Here is a 19456-nt window from a genome sequence, read left to right as displayed (position 1 = left end):
GACATCATGGGTGATGGTCTGTGCACTGCTTCGCATGACATTTGTGTGCCACTGGTTCATTTTTGCTTGAAGCGAAAATCCACCCACCATCTGCTTCCTTTCTAGTCCCTTATGATCCTCTAGGCATGGCTGGTTACCATCGCTGAGTAGAGAGGGGCGAATCCACGCCCAGGCTGTGGAGCAGAGACTGTAGGGCCCTCACCTGGTGTAGCTGGGACCATCCTACACCAGGTGGTTGTTGACTTCAAAACTTCTGAATCAGGCAGCGTCTCCTGAATACAATCCAAGTATCAATGTGTCTCACGGCAAACTGGATGCTACCCAGCTCACTAAGAGGCTTAGAAAACAGTTCCTGACCACCAGTGTCTTTCAAATTCAAACCAGAGCCAAGTTTCTCTTTTCCTGAATGTGAATAATTGCAGGTAGAGCACGTACAATAAAGATTCACTTTCACTCTCAAAACTGACAAGATTTAAAGTAAACACACAGCAGCCAATTTCTGGCAATAAAGAAAAATTAGCCCTTAATTAATCAGGGCTCCATTGTGAGGATCTTCTGTCAGCTCTAATCATTTGTTTAAACTGAGCCCTCAGATTCATCACTGCTTGTCCGTAAGCGATAAGGAACCCACATTTACACACGTATATGCTTGAAGTTCATTTAGTTGTTGATTTTTGAGAATAACTGAGTATTTTTAAAAATTCCAATACCTATATCATATTATTAGTATATAAACTAGGGAAAAGATCCTATATAAGATGATATCAATTATCTATTATTCATACAAGAAATGAAAATGCATCCTAACAAATAAGCTATCCTATAAGTTATCCTTTGGAGAGTGCATGTAAACACCGACTCATACTGTTCTTAGGTATCTCCTCTGACATATGACCCAAATGTGAACAATTAGCTAACCAATTAGCCATAAAATGCAAATCATACCAGCTACTGAGGCCAGAGTACTATAAATGTAACTAAGCTTAAGTTTTTGAGACGCCGTTTTTTTGTTTTTTTCTTCTTACAGAATAATCTTTGGAATGATAGAAATTTTAAAATTCTCTAGTCCCAAACCCTGTTTTTATAGATGAGGAAATGGAGGTCTGTTCTGGAAACTGGCATATACACACACACAAAGACAAGTCCAGAAGGCGAACACTTGGGCCTGGCAGGTCCTTGGACAGGGCACTGGGACTTCTGGGGTACAGGATCAGACACCCTGGAGCGGTAAGTGGCTCTGCTAAGGACTTTGAAACTTTGAAAGAAACTATGTTAAAATATGAGAAAAAGGTTTTGGGGAGGAATTGCATTTATGAAAAAGACAATCTAATGTAAAGATATTCCAGCCCAGAAGTCGGGTTTAACTTCCAAGTCTGGGGTCACTTGAGGAGAGGGGTTTCACCCGGGACTGGGGGTGGGCCTGCTGGCCAGGAAGCAGGGCTCAGCCACTTCCTGAGCCACCAGAAGGGCCAGGAAATTCATTTTAAAGGACAGGAAACTAGACATAAAAATGTACAAGGTAAACATGAGTGCACAGCTGAATCATGATTCAGTCTTACTCAACTGAAACAGAAAGGGATCTGCTTATCTCCCTCCCAAGATTCACAACAGAACAAGAGGCCCAGTGGCTGGATGCTTGGTAGGGGTTTTAAAAGACCCCTGAAGATGGAAGATTCCTCTCTTTGTGCTGCTCACCCTCTGAGGTGGGGAGGGAAGAAGGAGTACCAGGTGTGCTGGTTGCTTTCCGTTTGTCCCCCCTTCCCCAAATGCAGTCTCGGGGGTCCCTGTGCCTTGGCAGGCTGATCTCTACGAGTGGCCTTTCCTGGGCTACCTTGTTGGCTGACTTCCAGCCACGTTCCTCCAATGGGAAGCTCTGGCAAGAGACAGGAGGACAGGAAGAGAGAGAAGCCAGTGTTTCTTCCCCTTCCCTCCTGTTGCTCATGATACGCTCCAGGGGCTCCATTAACAGCTTTCCCTCCCCTGCCCCTGCAGGACCAAGGGTGGTTATTTCCTCTCTGGGTGCAATCCCCACACTCCTGGCTGGCCCCTTCTACTCCTTCATCAGGTATCTTAAAGTTGACCCATCTGAGCTGGCATTTGCCTCCTGGCAGGACGCTGACTATGCTGGGGAATACAAGCCACGGGGTACACAGAGCATCTTATGTACACTCGGCTACATTTCATACCAGAACCTCAGATATTTTATAGAGTAGAAAAGAAAATTCACATATCCTTTAAAAATACATGGACCTTCAAAAAACATCCATCTTCAAACCCCAGATGAGCAGTCCACTCGGCTTGGCTCTCTGAGCTCTCTGGTGGGAAAGGCTGGGAAACGGTGCCTTTCTGGAAGGAATGGGGACTTTCTCAGGCCCAAGTCTCCTGCTTTGTAAATAAAAGTAAAATCAAGGTCACTTCTTGGAATGCCTAGAGGAGTCAGTCTTCTACACTCCAGAGGCAGTGGCAACGAGCTGAGCTGGGGACAGAGAACAGGGAAGGAGAGGAGGCTGACGTGGAGAGGGCCAGAGCAAGCAGGGAGCGGAGAAGAGAAGAGGAACAGAGCTGGAGGAAGGGGACAGAGGAATGGGAGCCTCCTAAGACCACAGTCCTGGTAGGGAAAGGGCTCGTCCTCCAAGGATGTGTTTCAAGTCCAGTACTTTTATTACTTTCAGAATAAAGAGCCAGTCTTTAGGAAAAGGTACTAAAGCCTTTTATTTTGTTACCAAAGGGACAGAGAAATGTGTCATACATATAGGAAGATTTTTTCATCAAGTTTGTAGGTTAAAAAAAAAAATCTCTGCAACTAAAGGGAGGAAGCATCAGTTATTGTAAATAAAATTAATATGCAAGTTTATTTTATTCCCTGGCAATTCTGGATAAAGGGAGAGTTCACCATACCCTCTTAGTCAAAATTCCCTTCAGCTGGACTGGAAGAGGAGGCTGTGGCCTTGATGGGCGTGTGCAGGCACCCATTTCATTCAAACCCCTTTCCTCCACCCTTAAGTCTCGCACATATTATGCCTTTGCTAGCCTTTCACCGAAAAACGGGTTCTAAAGCCAAAAAAAAAAAAACCTTTGGCTACTACTGGGTTAGACTAATTGCAGATATATACATGAACTGCTACTATGGCCAAGTAAAAGACTGCCTTTACCTTTTACTACCAAACTGATTGCTCTTAAATGCATTTTTACTCAGATGGCAAAGGCTTATCTTTTTTAACATCTGATGCCAACCAGAATTATTTTAATATCTAATCACTTAATTTTTAAGATCAAAATTATTAGACTGTATTAGAAATTAGTAAGAACCAGATGCTAATTTGCTTACCTGCTATCCCCAGCGTTGGCCACATACAGCTTCCCCAAAAGGCATATCACAATGAGGGCTGTGCAGCCACCAGATATATTATATGAACTCCGCTCTCGTTCTATCTGTAGGTCCTGAAGAAGAAAACAATGTCAGTGCCGGAGTACACAGGGGCTTATATCAAAGGCTTTCTCTGCCTCTCTTTTGACACAGCACTAAGAGTCTGAATGTAATTCAAAGAAAGGAGGAGGAAGTCTTTGGTACTCGCTTTTCTATTATGTGAGCATTTCTGGAGGGGGCACTGGCACAAAATTGCATACTCTGGGCCATCTGTAGACCAAACCCAGGAAATGAAGGGTGGCAAACAGATACAGCCAGATAAAAATGAGAAGACTAAAATATAAATCATATTCAATAAATATGATAGCTTATGGACACATATGGACTGCTGCAGCTGCCACGTGGAATCTACAATAGAGAGACTGATAATGCCAAGAACTTGGACCCACTCAATGTTTTTATCCCAAAGTCTCCAGTAAACAGCTTATTTTACAGCTGGATAACAGAAGTGATAAAGTACTGTGACCTCCTATTCAACACAGGCAGGAAACAATCCTCTGACTTACTGATCAAAAATACACATGCCCTCTAACTCTGATCTGACTTTCTTCCTTTGGCCACTAATTCACAATGTGACAGAGTCATAATAATAATAGCCAACATTCACTGAGAACTTACTACGTCAGGCAGTGTGCTAAGTACTTTACACACAGGGTCACATTTTATACTTACAACCACCCTTGCTAACCTCATTTTCCAGACACAGGAAAGGAGGCTTAGAGAAGCAGAAGAGCATGCCCAAAGCTACCTGGCTAGGTTTGGATTCCAATCCAGCTCTCTTCCTCCAAAGCCTGTGTTATTACTCACTGCCTAATGACGCCTCCCCAAGAAAATTAAAATTGTCCAACCCTTACATCCTCATGACAGGCATCTTTATAAAACTCATGTCAGTGATGGAAGCAATGATTTCATGAACTCAGAAAAATGGGAGTTGTGTTTGGAATATGCACTGAATATCAGCAAAAACCATGCCAAACATCCCAATAGTAATCTGTTACTTCTGGGGCAGAGGGAGGGAAGAGGATTGAGCAAGAACGATAGGAAGAGGAAGAAATGGCACCATGGCTGGTTCTGAGGGTGCATGATGGCAGACCTAGGGCCAGGGCACTTTTGGGATTCTTAGAAACCCACAGAATTAGGGCTCAGCTGCTTCAGCCAGCCTTCTTGTGGAAGAAAGGGAGAGAACTCAGATATCCAGCATTTCCCAGCAACAGTTTTGTTCTAGGGCCAGAGGTAGTAATACAAAGATAAATAATTTACCAGTGGAAACTAGAGACAGGAGAACAGCCTGAGCTGAGGATGCCTAGTAAGCACAGTATGTTGGGCTAAAATGTGACTAGAGAGCAAGTCTAAACACAGAACCTGGGAGAAACCAAGATAACAGGAGTGAACTGGCTAAGGAAAAGTGGGAGGTAGTGGGGAGGCAAAGGAACCATGGGAGGGGGTGAGAGTGAGGGTACATAGAATGTGGTCGTTTAGAACCAAGTGAGGAGAAATTTCCAGAAGGAAGTAGACAACAGCATCAAAGCTGCAGAAAGGTCAAGCACGGGACTACCTTTGAAGGACTATATTGGGTTTCTTACAATCAGCTTCCCTAGATGACTGTCATGAGGAGTAAATAAGATGGCATGTCTGAGGGGCTTGGCCTGCCATTTAGTTCCTTCCCACCTCCTGGAAGTTCTATGGTGGGGAGCAGAGACCTCCTGCTCGCTGCAAGACCCTCAACACCTAGCACTGCGCCTGGTAAATGGTAGTTTAAGAAATGTCTGCTAAGGGGATAAATGAATAAATTTAAAAGTGCCTAGGTTTTCTGAGTATCTCCCCACCATCCTACCTCTGCCTTAACGTGAGAAATGTATTCCACATATGCACAAGAAAAGCTTACAATACAAATGCTTGGAGATAATAGTTAAGAATGAATTCATTTCCGTTAAAGTATAATCGACTGCCAAGAATGGGTGAATGGCTATCAGAACCTATGCATGGAGGGCAGGAAGCAGGAGAGTGAAGGGAAGTGGGGCGCAGATGTCAAAGGCAGGAAGGACTGAAAGAAAATGTCAAGATGCCGGGAATTTTTTCTATTTGACCTCTAAAACCAGGCATCAAAACAGAACAGACAGCCTTTCCCACAAAGGAATTCCTTCCTATGGGATCTGCTGGTTTTTGTGTTATTTTGTTTATTATTATTATTATAATATTATTTTGGTATTTAAATAACTAATATAAATTTGACATTACAGTATATATGAATTTTATAAAGTTCACACACAATACTACTGTTTTTAATACATTAGAAGGAATTGCTCTAGCTACAGAAACCTTCCTATACAACCAGAATCAATATTTATTTAAATATCTAAAGTCTGAATGAAAGACAATTTTTATTAAAAATTCTTTGCGCACTCAACCGCTTGCACTCTGTACGTGCACTGGAATGTGAATGATGTTGACAGACTTAATGAAATCGTTGGCGTGCCAAAAAGAAAAAAAAAAAAGCTACGGTACACAAAATCCGTATGAAAGAATTCCCCTAGGATGTGGACAACTGAGTTTATTCTGCATCGTAGGTGGTCTTATTCATCATGGTTTATACGACGCAAAAAATCTGATGATAAAATTATTTCGTTCTTTAAAAAGAAAATTAAGGGAGGTATTCAACTAAGACTGACTGCTATAGCAGAGTTCATATTTGCCCTTAATTTTTTGGGAAACATTCCAGTTAGCTTAGCCAGTTAATCCCTTGCAATTACATTAAAAATGTGGTTCAGTAACTTTTTTATAATTGATTTCATTGTTTCTTTAATCTTTTCCTAAACTTTCAGCTACATTCTCTCTGTAGTTCTTCCCACATAAAGTTAAATTTAGCATTAAATAGCAGACTAGAATCTAACTACTTTTTTATCCAAAAAACTTTGCTAGCATGTGCCTGCTCTCTTCATCCCTCCTCACCCGTGCCCCCACATCTGTGGGGGAACACACACACACACGTATACACATGCACACACATGCACATGCATTTTAATTACATGTGTGCACTCTGGGATCACAGTGATGAGTATCTGAAAGATCTGTTTCTACAGACTTCACCCCCTGAAGGATTCATTGACATTAAAATATATGCTTCTGTTTCTTCTACAACTGGGTTCAAGTAGAAGATAATCTAAAAATAATTGCTTCCCCCTCCATTCTGCAAAAGCCAAAATAGCACAATTATTTTTCCTACTACCTACTCCTTTTTGAAAGATGTTTCACAAAATCTTAGTACTGAAAGCAACGTTAAAGTATCATCTGGACTCTTCTTTACTATCAGATCAAACATGGTAAATGAAGTCATAAGGATCTATTTACCTGTGAATTAATTCTCTGTTCCCTCAAATCCTCCATCTTTCCAATTAGCTTAAGCTTTTTACATTCCAGGAAAAAATAAATAAAAATGTATAATGATTATTTTTAAAAACCCTCAAGTTTGGGTATTTCTTCAAAAATCAGTGAAATATGGGAAACAGCTGCCTATTGCTTTGTACTAAGCAAGCAAGGGTTGGTTCAGAATATAACCTCACTCAAGGTACCTGCAGAATTCTCAAGGCAACTTTCTACTTACTAGGACTAATTGATCTTGTGCTGTGTCAGCTTAAATATTACATTTAAGCTGGATTTATCTCTAAATCAAAAAGTAGATCCAATTTTTAAGGCTTGGGATTTTATTTTGCCCTTTTTATTGCAAGGAGGAGTGGATGCAGCGGATTTGGAAAAAAGAGAAGTGTGTGAACCAAGAAAGGAAATAATTTCAAGGAAAAAACCCAAATTGCCTGGTATGGTTGCAATTTGGTTTGAAAGTCCCAAAGATGATGCAACTCCAGGATCATGCTTTGTTTCCTACCAATTGCATGTTGTAGAAGGGAAGGAATGCCAGACAACAGAAGGGAGCGAGAGTTGGGTAGTTTTAATAGAACCTGGCAGCTCCCCATAGCTGGGTTAAAACTTGATTCTGATCACATTGCTAATAGTGTCAGTCACAAATAATTCTGCTTGGTTTTAGTTTCTGAGTGTGATCCCAGTGTGTTCTGAGAACATGGCCAATCTGCCAGCCAGGCAATGGGGGGGAAAAATCCAGTACTGCCTAATATTACCACCTGCTGGCTACTAGTGGAATCACATGGTTCATTCATTCTGGAGGAATTTCCTGTTCTGCCAGAAACAAAGACATGACAAAACCCTAGCTTACATAAAGTAAGACATGAAGGTCCCCAGCTAACCATGAACATACTAATCTTTGGAAATGCTAAGATCTATAAACTGAACAAGCTTTGCACTCATCCTTCCATTTCTCACTATAGTGTCACCAAGCATTTATATGGTTTTTACCAACAAAGCCAAGCAGTCTGGTACTTCCAACCGTCTACTCAGTATAGGAAGATAGTTAAGGCACTTTCATAAGTTAAAATAATGTTGTGTTTCTCCCTTTGTACTAACCAAATTTCTAAAATAGTCTTCATTTTAGTAGGGGATCTATACCTACATTGAAAAGGAACTAGGACAGAATTTTGAGATTCCCTTTGGCTGAGTTCAGAACATAAACACTGTAGATGGTAGTCTAATTGCTGTTGACCTGGTTCTGACTCCTAGGAGGGCAAAGGCCTCCTGTAACTATCCCAGCAATAGAAATGACTTCCTTCGTGAGTTGGAAATGCTGACTATTCAACACATTTTTTTTTTGGGAGGGTGAGGTGGAAAGTGGAGGCAAGTAGGGAGAAGACAGAAATTGGAAGACATTTTTATCGTATGCATGCCTATCATCCTGGGTCAAGGAACAACCTAAATATAACAGATGACAAATCTTAGCTGATAAGCTGGGCACTGTTACAAAATGCTGATGGGAAGAGGAGCTGATGTAAGCCCCCCCAAAGTTCCTAAGATTCTGGTCCTTTGGGAAACCATGGTTCACTTCCCATAGTGGACACAGGAGGTCTTGACTACACAGCCTCTCACTGTGAAGGGAAATCCAGGATGAGACACTGTGAGGGGACGGCAGGGGTGGATCTGCCTTTGACAGCTTATACAATCAGTACTAGAGCCAGGGTCACCTTCACCTCCACCCTGTGCTGCACCCAGGCAACCCAAGGAGCAAAGATGAAAGGAAAAGCACCGCCTTCAAAAAAGCTTATGGTATTTGTATTTGATTAAACTATTACCACCTCTCCTTGTTCAAGGTGCTTCTTTCCCTCTTCTGTTTGTCTATAATTTACTAGTATCTACATTTCCCCAGAAAGAGGTACTAGTTATTCTGGCTTGTTGTCTCTGAACCTTTTAAACCCATTCTCCCTTTTGGAGAAATATCAACATTTTATTACCTCCTTCAACTTATTTAGAATATAAATAATTGGATATTACATATCTCTATATTCACATAACATGACTACAAATGCCCCAGATATGAAATCTTATCTTTGACTTCTATTCCCTACAGTGCCTAAAAGAACGAATATGAAACAGTAGATACCAGTGAATGAGTAGGGCATTAAATTGAAGGGGGGGGGGTCACCAGAATTGCTGAACTGCTATAAATAAAGCAATACCCCAATTGAAAGGCAAGCTCTGTCTTTAAGGATATTATGTTATATTCTGAACATCAGAAGTAACTGCAGAGATGTCAACAGTGAGGTAAATTTGAGGCTTAGAGGCTTGGGGACTTTCTTTTAGGGACTGAAAGTGGGAAAGAACCCAAGAGAGTCACAAAGCCTGGATGCCTATGTGACTGAATCTTATTTAATAATGAATTTTCCCATCACAGAGAAACAGAGTGGCTCAAGACCTGCAACACCCAAACAGCATCTAGAAACAGGACAGTTAGAAAGTGGCAGGCTATTTATAAGAAAGAACTTTAGGAATTGCCTGGAAATTCCAGATCTTTCCCTCCTTTCAGAAAGGGTTGAGGAGAGACCTCCAGATCAAGCCAGTGAGGTAAGGAATTGGCTGTGTAAAGGGCATTAAAAAAAAACAAAAAACCAAGGTTTACCTCAAAATCCTAATATTGAAGGAAAGATACAGTAAGTTATAAAAATTGGCAGTGGTCTCCCAAGGCCATTAAATTGAGGACACAGTGCATAATTTCTGGGTCCAGGTTCTGTAGCTCATCCCAAGCCATTTAATGATTAAGTTGGTCCCTGATGAAGCAGAGAAAAACCAGGACCATCTATCTGTGATTAGAGTAGATATGAGACTTATCTTCCAAACAGAGACTTTCTTAATAACCATCCTGGGACAACAGGCATCAGAAGGCCCAGGCCCTGGCCAAGCAACCTGGGATCTAATACCAGGCGAATGCAAGAACTGATGAGGATTCTCAATAAGGCCGAGGGTCTCAGGCAGGACCTAATTAACTCTAGGCTGGGAACTAGAGAGACAAATCAGGTGAAAACTTAGGGGCGAAGAGAAAGTTGGGAGGGGGAAGATTGGGGAGAAACAAACGGAGAAGGGATCTGGCTTAAAGCAAAAAGTTCCTAATGTGGCATACCAGGTTCTCCACAGTAGATTCTAGACCACCTCTGCAATTAACCTGGCAACATTCCTACCCTTGAAATCTATCTTCCAACCATGGCGGGTTTCAACTCCCTGCCTTTGGTCCATCAGGGTTCTCTCCAGCGTGGGTCTTCACACAGGCTGTTTTCTCCACCCAGAACACTGTCCCAGCCTCCCATATTTTGTCTCCAAATTCACTCCTCCTCACCCACAGCATCAGTTCCCCAGCAAACCCTTCTCTTTACCTCTTTACCAGACTCCCAATTCATCCTCTATTGCCCATCTCAAAGCACTTGCCATTTATATTTTACTTGTTTAATATTCTGTGAACTCCTTAAGAAGAAGGAACTTGCCTAATTTATTTACTGCTCTTTTCTCACTCAGGTTTGGCATATAGTTGGTACTCAACAAATATTTCTTGATTGAATGAATTATTAGACAAGAAAGTGAAACAAGCAATCCTTTTACCAGCAGATAAGTTTCCAGGAAAAATTTTAGGTAATGAAGTGGCTAATCAAAAGCTGAAATTTTTTTAAGAGACAAGAATTAGGATTTTTACTAAGTATTTTTCTAAATAAGCCTCTCATTTGAAGTTTTTGCTAGTAAACATGAGCCGTCAATAGGTGAGAACAGCCAAAAGATCAATGTGACGCTGCCCTCTAGTGGGTAAAATTGAGAATACAGCAGTTCCACATAAAACGGGTCTCCTGGAACACAATTACTGAATGAAATGAAAAAGCCGAAGTTTACTTTATTTTTTACCTCAACCATGTAAACAAACTTTTCCTCCAATTAAGGTTACAGCTCAGGGTCAAGTTTTTTGCCTCAATTAAATACTTATCCTTCTGAGCACTGACGTCTGAAGCAGTTATTCACATCAGAGCTTCTAGGATAGCTGAACAGTGAGATTTTACAGGAAGCCTGAGTAGGAGTTAACCTTCCTATCACGGTTCCTATTTTCCTAAATAATCTTTTCAAGCCTTCTGGTGCTGTTATCAGGATTGCAGACTTTAGGCTACAGTCCTGAGATGAAAGTGCATTTCAAACCTCCTGCTAATCAAATGGTAAAATCTGGGTGATAAGGAAAGAAAACAAGTGATCAAAGAAGGAATGAGTTAAAGTTAGATAGTGTGCAAACTTGAGAGAATGTGCAAATACATGAACTACTTTTGCCTTGCAAACAAATCAGCTGAAGCTACTTAATATTATTTACCTTTCTCTTATTAGCACATGACCTGACTGAAATCCTGGTATGAGCAAGGAGTGCACACGGTTCTGGTGAGATGCTCTTCTTGCTTCATTTAATAGCTTGTCATTGCTTTTTAATTTCTAGGTTTTATGGATATTACTCACCTTATTCAAGTCCTTAGAACATCTTTAAATATCTCATACTCTTTATCTGCAAGCAGGTTCAGGGAAGAAAATCTTTGGAACCAAAACAATAGCCCCATGGAAAGCCAAGTTCGGAGAGGAAATGAGGATGTACAGATGCAAGAGGAGGCAACTTTGGATGTGCCTTCTCGCAGAGCAGAGGGAGAGCAGAGGGGCATGACAGCTTGCTGCACTCTCTCCCTGTTGTCAGGAGTGAGGCTGACAGGGAAGGGTATCAAAATCTCTGATCAGACACATTCAAATTTAAATGTACCAACAAATTCACATCCCTGAGTACAACAAATGACTCTTTGGCCCTTCAGTTTTCTCCTCCCCAGGTACTTTTTTGCAGTGCAAACCACACTACCAATCATGGTAAAATTCGGATTTGTGTAGAAAGGGTACTTCTGAGCACTTTACTAAAAGCGCTAAGCTTCCCCAAACACCTGGAATTCATACACATGTGTAAAACAGATGGTAACAATGCTCACATTTCAATTAAGTGGAATTTTACCAGCTGGCATCAATATGAGTAGGCTGAGAAGCCATAATGCATACATATAATCAGTCCATTGCCTCATGCACCATCCCTCTCTTTCATCTTTTAAAGTTTTGCCAGTAGTCAATGCCAGGAACTCTCTTGCTGCCAACTTGCACTGAAAATGGAAGCCATGTTATAAAAGTGGACCCATGCACTGAAACAAACGGACAGATGAGAAACATGCACATTCAGGGTATCTTCTAAGAAGGGAAGGGATTCAGCTTAAGTGACCACGGGGGCCCCAGTTGTCCTGGACTCTTCGGGGATACCTACCATTTCCTTGAACGCACTTTCTAGGGCCCCGATAACTAGGCACTCGTGTGGAATCTTCTTCTCCGTGAAGAAGCGTGTGGGCGGGGTGCCGGGGGAGCCGGGGGCGCCCACTCCTCCTCGCAGGGAGGCGGCGCGGGTGAGAGTCCGGCTGTTGGCAGGCGTGTGCTCAGGCTCTTCTCCCAGGCAGGCCGGGGGCAGGACGGCAGAGTTCTTCAGGATCTCCACGATGTCCTGCAGCTGCTCCCTGATGTGGTGCTGCAGCAGTCGGGAGGCGACCACGGCCGCGCCGGACCCCGCGTGGCCGTCAAACAGCGACCAGTAGTGGCAGGAAACCCCTTCCGATTCCTGGCGAGAGAGGGCGACAGGAAGGAGTGAGAACCCGGTGTGGCCACGACCCAGCGGCAGCTCCGCACAGGCGCCTCGGTTTTCTTTGGTCTGCAAACAGTGGGGACAAGGCGTGGCAAAAAACAAAACAACAAAAACTCCAGTCAGTGCCACCTCAGTGGAGGGGTCCCCAGATTTGTCACTGCTGTTACCATCACCCAAGAGATGGAGCAGTCCCTGCTTCTCCACCTAGGGGAAGAGCCCAAATTATCATACACAGTCAATTGGAGTGCAAGATGTACTTTAATTTGAGGTGTAGACTTTCAAGGTAAAACTCCATACAAATAAAGGAGTCTAAGAGTCCAGCTTTAACATCCAACTCCTCACCTCCCTCGATTTCAGCCCAGGTAGGTTTGGCCTGAAGTGTGTGGAGAAAGTGAGGCCCTTTTTCCAGGTTTTCGGGGGGAAATATGTTAGACCTATTTTGCCCCTTAAGGCCCTTCTACTCTCAGATAATTATCTCATCTCCTTGGGTCCACCTTCTGAACTTTTAGAACATGTCTCCTCACCCCCCCAACTCCTCCCCGCAAACACCCAGTCTGGTCCAGGTTTTCAGAAGATGCAGCCAATTCAAAATCTTTTTGTGTTTTCTACCTCCCTCAGTTTTCCAGCTGTCACAGCATCTTGTGGTTCCCACTTCCTACCCCAAAGCTACGTGCAGCCCATGTTCCTTCATCTATTGAGGATTTAGTACCTGCCAATTTCTAGACTCTGGCAAGATTAGCACCCATGTTTGATTACAGATGCATTAAGATCTTGGATATAGAAGAAAAGGCACTTGGTTATGATACATCTAAAGGGGTAAGATATTAAATACTGAGATTCAGTAAACATTTGGGATCTTTATTTTCAGAAAACTGATAGACAAATAGGTAAGGTGCATACCCATTCACTTTTTTAATTTGCCTTTTAATTTTATTTATAATTATTTTGATTATTTAAATGTCTTGTTTTTATGTGGACAAATATATTGATTATTTGTTGTTCCCTCCATTGCTTTTCTGATTCATTACAAGGTTATGTAGCTATTTGCCAATATATCATTAAAGCTTTTTTTACATTTTAATCACTGTCAGTTTATTTTAGTCTATGGTGCAATGTAAGGAAATCATCCTTCCCCCAATGATTAACAAATTTATACTAACCTCATACCCATCCACTTTTTTTTTTTTAATTCAGTTTTATTGAAATATATTCACATACCATGCAATCAACCATGGTATACAATCAGCTGTTCACTGGACATATACTTTTTTTTTTTAATTGAGATATATTCACATACCACGCAGTCATACAAAACAAATTGTACATTCGATTGTTCACAGTACCATTACATAGTTGTACATTCATCACCTAAACCAATCCCTGACACCTTCATTAGCACACACACAAAACTAACAAGAATAATAATTAAAGTGAAAAAGAGCAATTAAAGTAAAAAAGAACACTGGGTGCCTTTGTTTGTTTGTTTCCTTCCCCTATTTTTCTACTCATCCATCCATAAACTAGACAAAGGGGAGTGTGGTCCTTATGGCTTTCCCAATCCCACTGTCACCCCTCATAAGCTACATTTTTATACAATTGTCTTCGAGATTCATGGGTTCTGGGTTGTAGTTTGATAGTTTCAGGTATCCACCACCAGTCACCCCAATTCATTAGAACCTAAAAAGGGTTGTCTAAATTGTGCGTTAAGAGTGCCCACCAGAGTGACCTCTCGGCTTCTTTTGGAATCTCTCTGCCACTGAAGCTTATTTCATTTCCTTTCACATCCCCCTTTTGGTCAAGAAGATGTTCTCCATCTCACGATGCCAGGTCTACATTCCTCCCCAGGAGTCATATTCCACGTTGCCAGGGAGATTCACTCCCCTGGGTGTCCGATCCCATGTAGTGGGGAGGGCAATGATTTCACCTTTCAAGTTGGCTTAGCTAGAGAGAGAGGGCCACATCTGAGCAACAAAGAGGCATTCGGGAGGAGGCTCTTAGGCACAATTATAGGGAGGCCTAGCCTCTCCTTTGCAGCAACAGTCTTCCCAAGGGCAAGTCCTGTGGTAGAGAGCTCAACCCATCAAACCACCAGTCCCCCATATCTGTGGTCATGTTAGCAACCATCAAGGTGGGGTAGGCCAATACCCCTGCATTCTCCACAGGCTCCTCAAGGGGGCTCTACATATTTTTTTCCTTGTTTTTTTAAACTTTTTTTTTAAATCAACTATATGAAAAATAAAAAAATAAAAAATAATAATCAAAAAAACATACAATAAAAGAACATTTCAAAGAGACCATAACAAGGGAGTAAGAAAAAGATAACTAATCTAGGATAACTACTTTACTTTCAACATGTTCCTACTCTACCACAAGAAAGTTACCTAATACAGCAACATTTCTGTGAACTTGTTCCTACTATACCCATCAGAAATTAACAGACCATAGTCATTCCTGGGCATTCCCAGAACGTTAAATTTACCCACGATAGCTTATCTGTTCTTCTTGGATTATTGTTACCCCTTCCTTAATTGCTCTCTGTTGATAGTTCCCCTACATTCTACATTATAAACCATTTGTTTTACATTTTTCAAAGTTCACATTAGTGGTAGCATATAATATTTCTCTTTTTGGGCCTGGCTTATTTCGCTCAGCATTATGTCTTCAAGGTTCATCCATGTTGTCATATGTTTCACAAGATCGTTCCTTCTTACTGCCGTGTAGTATTCCATCGTGTGTATATACCACATTTTATTTATCCAGTCATCTGTTGAAGGACATTTGGGTTGTTTCCATCTCTTGGCAATTGTGAATAATGCTGCTATGAACATTGGCGTGCAGATATCTGTTCGTGTCACTGCTTTCCGATCTTCCGGGTATATACTGAGAAGTGCAATCGCTGGATCGAATGGTAACTCTATATCTAGTTTTCTAAGGAACTGCCAGACTGACTTCCAGAGTGGCTGAACCATTATACAGTCCCACCAACAATGAATAAGAGTTCCAATTTCTCCACATCCCCGCCAGCATTTGTAGTTTCCTGTTTGTTTAATGGCAGCCATTCTAATGGTGTGAGATGATATCTCATTGTGGTCTTAATTTGCATCTCTCTAATAGCTAGTGAAGCTGAATATTTTTTCATGTGTTTCTTGGCCATTTGTATTTCCTCTTCAGAGAACTGTCTTTTCATATCTTTTGCCCATTTTATAATTGGGCTGTCTGTACTACCGTCATTGAGTTGTAGGATTTCTTTATATATGCAAGATATCAGTCTTTTATCAGATACATGGTTTCCAAAAATTTTTTCCCATTGAGTTGGCTGCCTCTTTACCTCTGTACCTTTCAGGTACAGAAACTTCTAAGCTTGAGGAGTTCCCATTTATCTGTTTTTTCTTTTGTTGCTTGTGCTCTGGGTGTAAAGTCTAGGAAGTGTCCACCTAATACAAGGTCTTGAAGATGTTTTCCTACATTATCTTCTAGGAGTTTTATGGTACTTTCTTTTATATTGAGATCTTTGATCCATTTTGAGTTAATTTTTGTGTAGGGTGTGAGGTAGGGGTCCTCTTTCATTCTTTTGGAGATGGATATCCAACTCTCCCAGCCCCATTTGTTGAAAAGACCATTATGACCCAGTTCAGTGACTTTGGGGGCCTTATCAAAGATCAGTCGGCCATAGATCTGGGGGTCTATCTCCAAATTCTCAATTCGATTCCATTGATCTATATGTCTATCTTTGTGCCAGTACCATGCTGTTTTGACTACTGTGGCTTTCTAATAAGCTTCAAAGTCAGGGAGTGTAAGTCCTCCCACTTCGTTTTTCTTTTTTAGAGTGTCTTTAGCAATTTGAGGCATCTTCCCTTTCCAAATAAATTTTTTTTTTTAATCATCATTTTATTGAGATATATTCACATACCACGCAGTCATACAAAACAAATTGTACTTTCGATTGTTTACAGTACCATTACATAGTTGTACATTCATCACCTAAATCAATCCCTGACACCTTCATTAGCACACACACAAAAATAACAAGAATAATAATTAGAGTGAAAAAGAGCAATTGAAGTAAAAAAGAACACTAGGTACCTTTGTCTGTTTGTTTGCTTCCCCTACTTTTCTACACATCCATCCATAAACTAGACAAAGTGGAGTTTGGTCCTTATGGCATTCCCAATCCCACTGTCACCCCTCATAAGCTACATTTTTATACAACTGTCTTCGAGATTCATGGGTTCTGGGTTGTAGTTTAATAGTTTCAGGTATCCACCACCAGCTACCCCAATTCTTTAGAACCTAAAAAAGGTTGTCTAAAGTGTGCGTAAGAGTGCCCACCAGAGTGATCTCTCGGCTCGTTTTGGAATCTCTCTGCCACTGAAGCTTATTTCATTTCCTTTCACATCCCCCTTTTGGTCAAGAAGATGTTCTCCATCCCACGATGCCGGGTCTACATTCCTCCCCGGGAGTCATATTCCACGTTGCCAGGGAGATTCACTTCCCTGGGTGTCTGATCCCACGTAGGGGGGAGGGCAGTGATTTCACCTTTCAAGTTGGCTTAGCCAGAGAGAGAGGGCCACATCTGAGCAACAAAGAGGCATTCAGGAGGAGACTCTTAGGCACAAATACAGGGAGGCCTAGCCTCTCTTTTGCAGCAACCGTCTTCCCAAGGGTAAAACTTATGGTAGAGGGCTCAACCCATCAAACCACCAGTCCCCTATGTCTGTGGTCATGTTAGCAACCATGGAGGTGGGGTAGGCGAATACCCCTGCATTCTCCACAGGCTCCTCAAGGGGGCACTACATCTTTTTTTTTTTTTTTCCTTGTTTGTCTTTTTTCTTTTTTTTCTTTTTTTTTTTTTTTAACTTTCCCTTCTTTTTTCAAATCAACTGTATGAAAAAAAAAAGTTAAAAGAAAACAAACATACAATAAAAAAACATTTCAAAGAGACCATAGCAAGGGAGTAAGAAAAAGACAACTAACCTAAGATAACTGCTTAACTTCCAACATGTTCCTACTTTACCCCAAGAAAGTTACATAATATAGCAACATTTCAGTGAACTTGTTCCTACTACATCCATCAGAAATTAACAGACCATAGTCATTTCTGGGCATCCCCAGAACGTTAAATAGCTTATCTGTTCTTGTTGGATTATTGTTCCCCCTTCCTTAATTGCTCTCTACTGCTAGTTCCCCTACATTCTACATTATAAACCATTTGTTTTACATTTTTCAAAGTTCACATTAGTGGTAGCATATAATATTTCTCTTTTTGTGCCTGGCTTATTTCGCTCAGCATTATGTCTTCAAGGTTCATCCATGTTGTCATATGTTTCACCAGATCGTTCCTTCTTACTGCCGCGTAGTATTCCATCGTGTGTATATACCACATTTTATTTATCCACTCATCTGTTGAAGGACATTTGGGTTGTTTCCATCTCTTGGCAATTGTGAATAATGCTGCTATGAACATTGGCGTGCAGATATCTGTTCGTGTCACTGCTTTCCGATCTTCCGGGTATATACCGAGAAGTGCAATCGCTGGATCGAATGGTAGCTCTATATCTAGTTTTCTAAGGAACTGCCAGACTGACTTCCAGAGTGGCTGAACCATTATACAGTCCCACCAACAATGAATAAGAGTTCCAATTTCTCCACATCCCCTCCAGCATTTGTAGTTTCCTGTTTGTTTAATGGCAGCCATTCTAACCGGTGTTAGATGGTATCTCATTGTGGTCTTAATTTGCATCTCTCTAATAGCTAGTGAAGCTGAACATTTTTTCATGTGTTTCTTGGCCATTTGTATTTCCTCTTCAGAGAACTGTCTTTTCATATCTTTTGCCCATTTTATAATTGGGCTGTCTGTACTCTTGTCATTGAGTTGTAGGATTTCTTTGTATATGCAAGATATCAGTCTTTTGTCAGATACATGGTTTCCAAAAATTTTTTCCCATTGAGTTGGCTGCCTCTTTACCTTTTTGAGAAATTCCTTTGAGGTGCAGAAACTTCTAAGCTTGAGGAGTTCCCATTTATCTATTTTCTCTTTTGTTGCTTGTGCTTTGGGTGTAAAGTCTAGGAAGTGGCCTCCTAATACAAGGTCTTGAAGATGTTTCCCTACATTATCTTCCAGGAGTTTTATGGTACTTTCTTTTATATTGAGATCTTTGATCCATTTTGAGTTAATTTTTGTGTAGGGTGTGAGGTAGGGGTCCTCTTTCATTCTTTTGGAGATGGATATCCAACTCTCCCAGCCCCATTTGTTGAAAAGACCATTATGACCCAGTTCAGTGACTTTGGGGGCCTTATCAAAGATCAGTCGGCCATAGATCTGGGGGTCTATCTCCAAATTCTCAATTCGATTCCATTGATCTATATGTCTATCTTTGTGCCAGTACCATGCTGTTTTGACTACTGTGGCTCTCTAATAAGCTTCAAAGTCAGGGAGTGTAAGTCCTCCCACTTCGTTTTTCTTTTTTAGAGTGTCTTTAGCAATTTGAGGCATCTTCCCTTTCCAAATAAATTTGATAACTAGCTTTTCCAAGTCTGCAAAGTAGGTTGTTGGAATTTTGATTGGGATTGCATTGAATGTGTAGATGAGTTTGGGTAAATGGACAACTTAATGACATTTAGCCTTCCTATCCATGAACATGGAATATTTTTCCATCTTTTAAGGTCCCCTTCTATTTCTTTTAGTAGAGTTATGTAGTTTTCTTTGTATAGGTCTTTCACATCTTTGGTTAAGTTTATTCCTAGGTACTTGATTTTTTTAGTTGCTATTGAAAATGGTATCTTTTATCCTAGATAGTAGGTATCTAGTATCCTGCTACTTTGCTAAATTTGTTTATTAGCTCTAGTAGCTGTATCGTCGATTTCTCAGGCTTTTCCAGATATAAGATCATATCATCTGGAAACAATGACAGTTTTACTTCTTCTTTTCCAATTTGGATGCCTTTTATTTCTTTGTC

At 41.1% G+C, this 19456-nt stretch overlaps 1 protein-coding gene across 3 annotated transcripts in view; it reads right to left on the bottom strand.

Annotated features, from left to right (window-relative positions):
• The window catches only part of PPM1H (protein phosphatase, Mg2+/Mn2+ dependent 1H), a 311989-nt gene that overhangs the window by 144508 nt on the left and 148025 nt on the right, over nt 1–19456 (bottom strand). For 2 of the 3 annotated variants that reach the window (XM_037847540.1, XM_037847542.1), the window contains 2 exons: nt 12132–12566; nt 3329–3441 (listed from right to left, as the gene is read on the bottom strand). In XM_037847540.1, the coding sequence (XP_037703468.1) occupies nt 3329–3441; nt 12132–12566 (548 nt within the window). The remainder of the gene's footprint in view (nt 1–3328; nt 3442–12131; nt 12567–19456) is intronic. The other variant, XM_037847541.1, reaches the window with a different exon arrangement.

Source organism: Choloepus didactylus, chromosome 8, assembly GCF_015220235.1.
Source record: "Choloepus didactylus isolate mChoDid1 chromosome 8, mChoDid1.pri, whole genome shotgun sequence".
In the NCBI taxonomy this organism is placed as follows: Eukaryota; Metazoa; Chordata; class Mammalia; order Pilosa; family Megalonychidae; genus Choloepus; species Choloepus didactylus.
The sequence above is the reverse complement of the archived record's forward strand: the minus strand, read 5'-3'. Positions and strand labels throughout refer to the sequence as shown.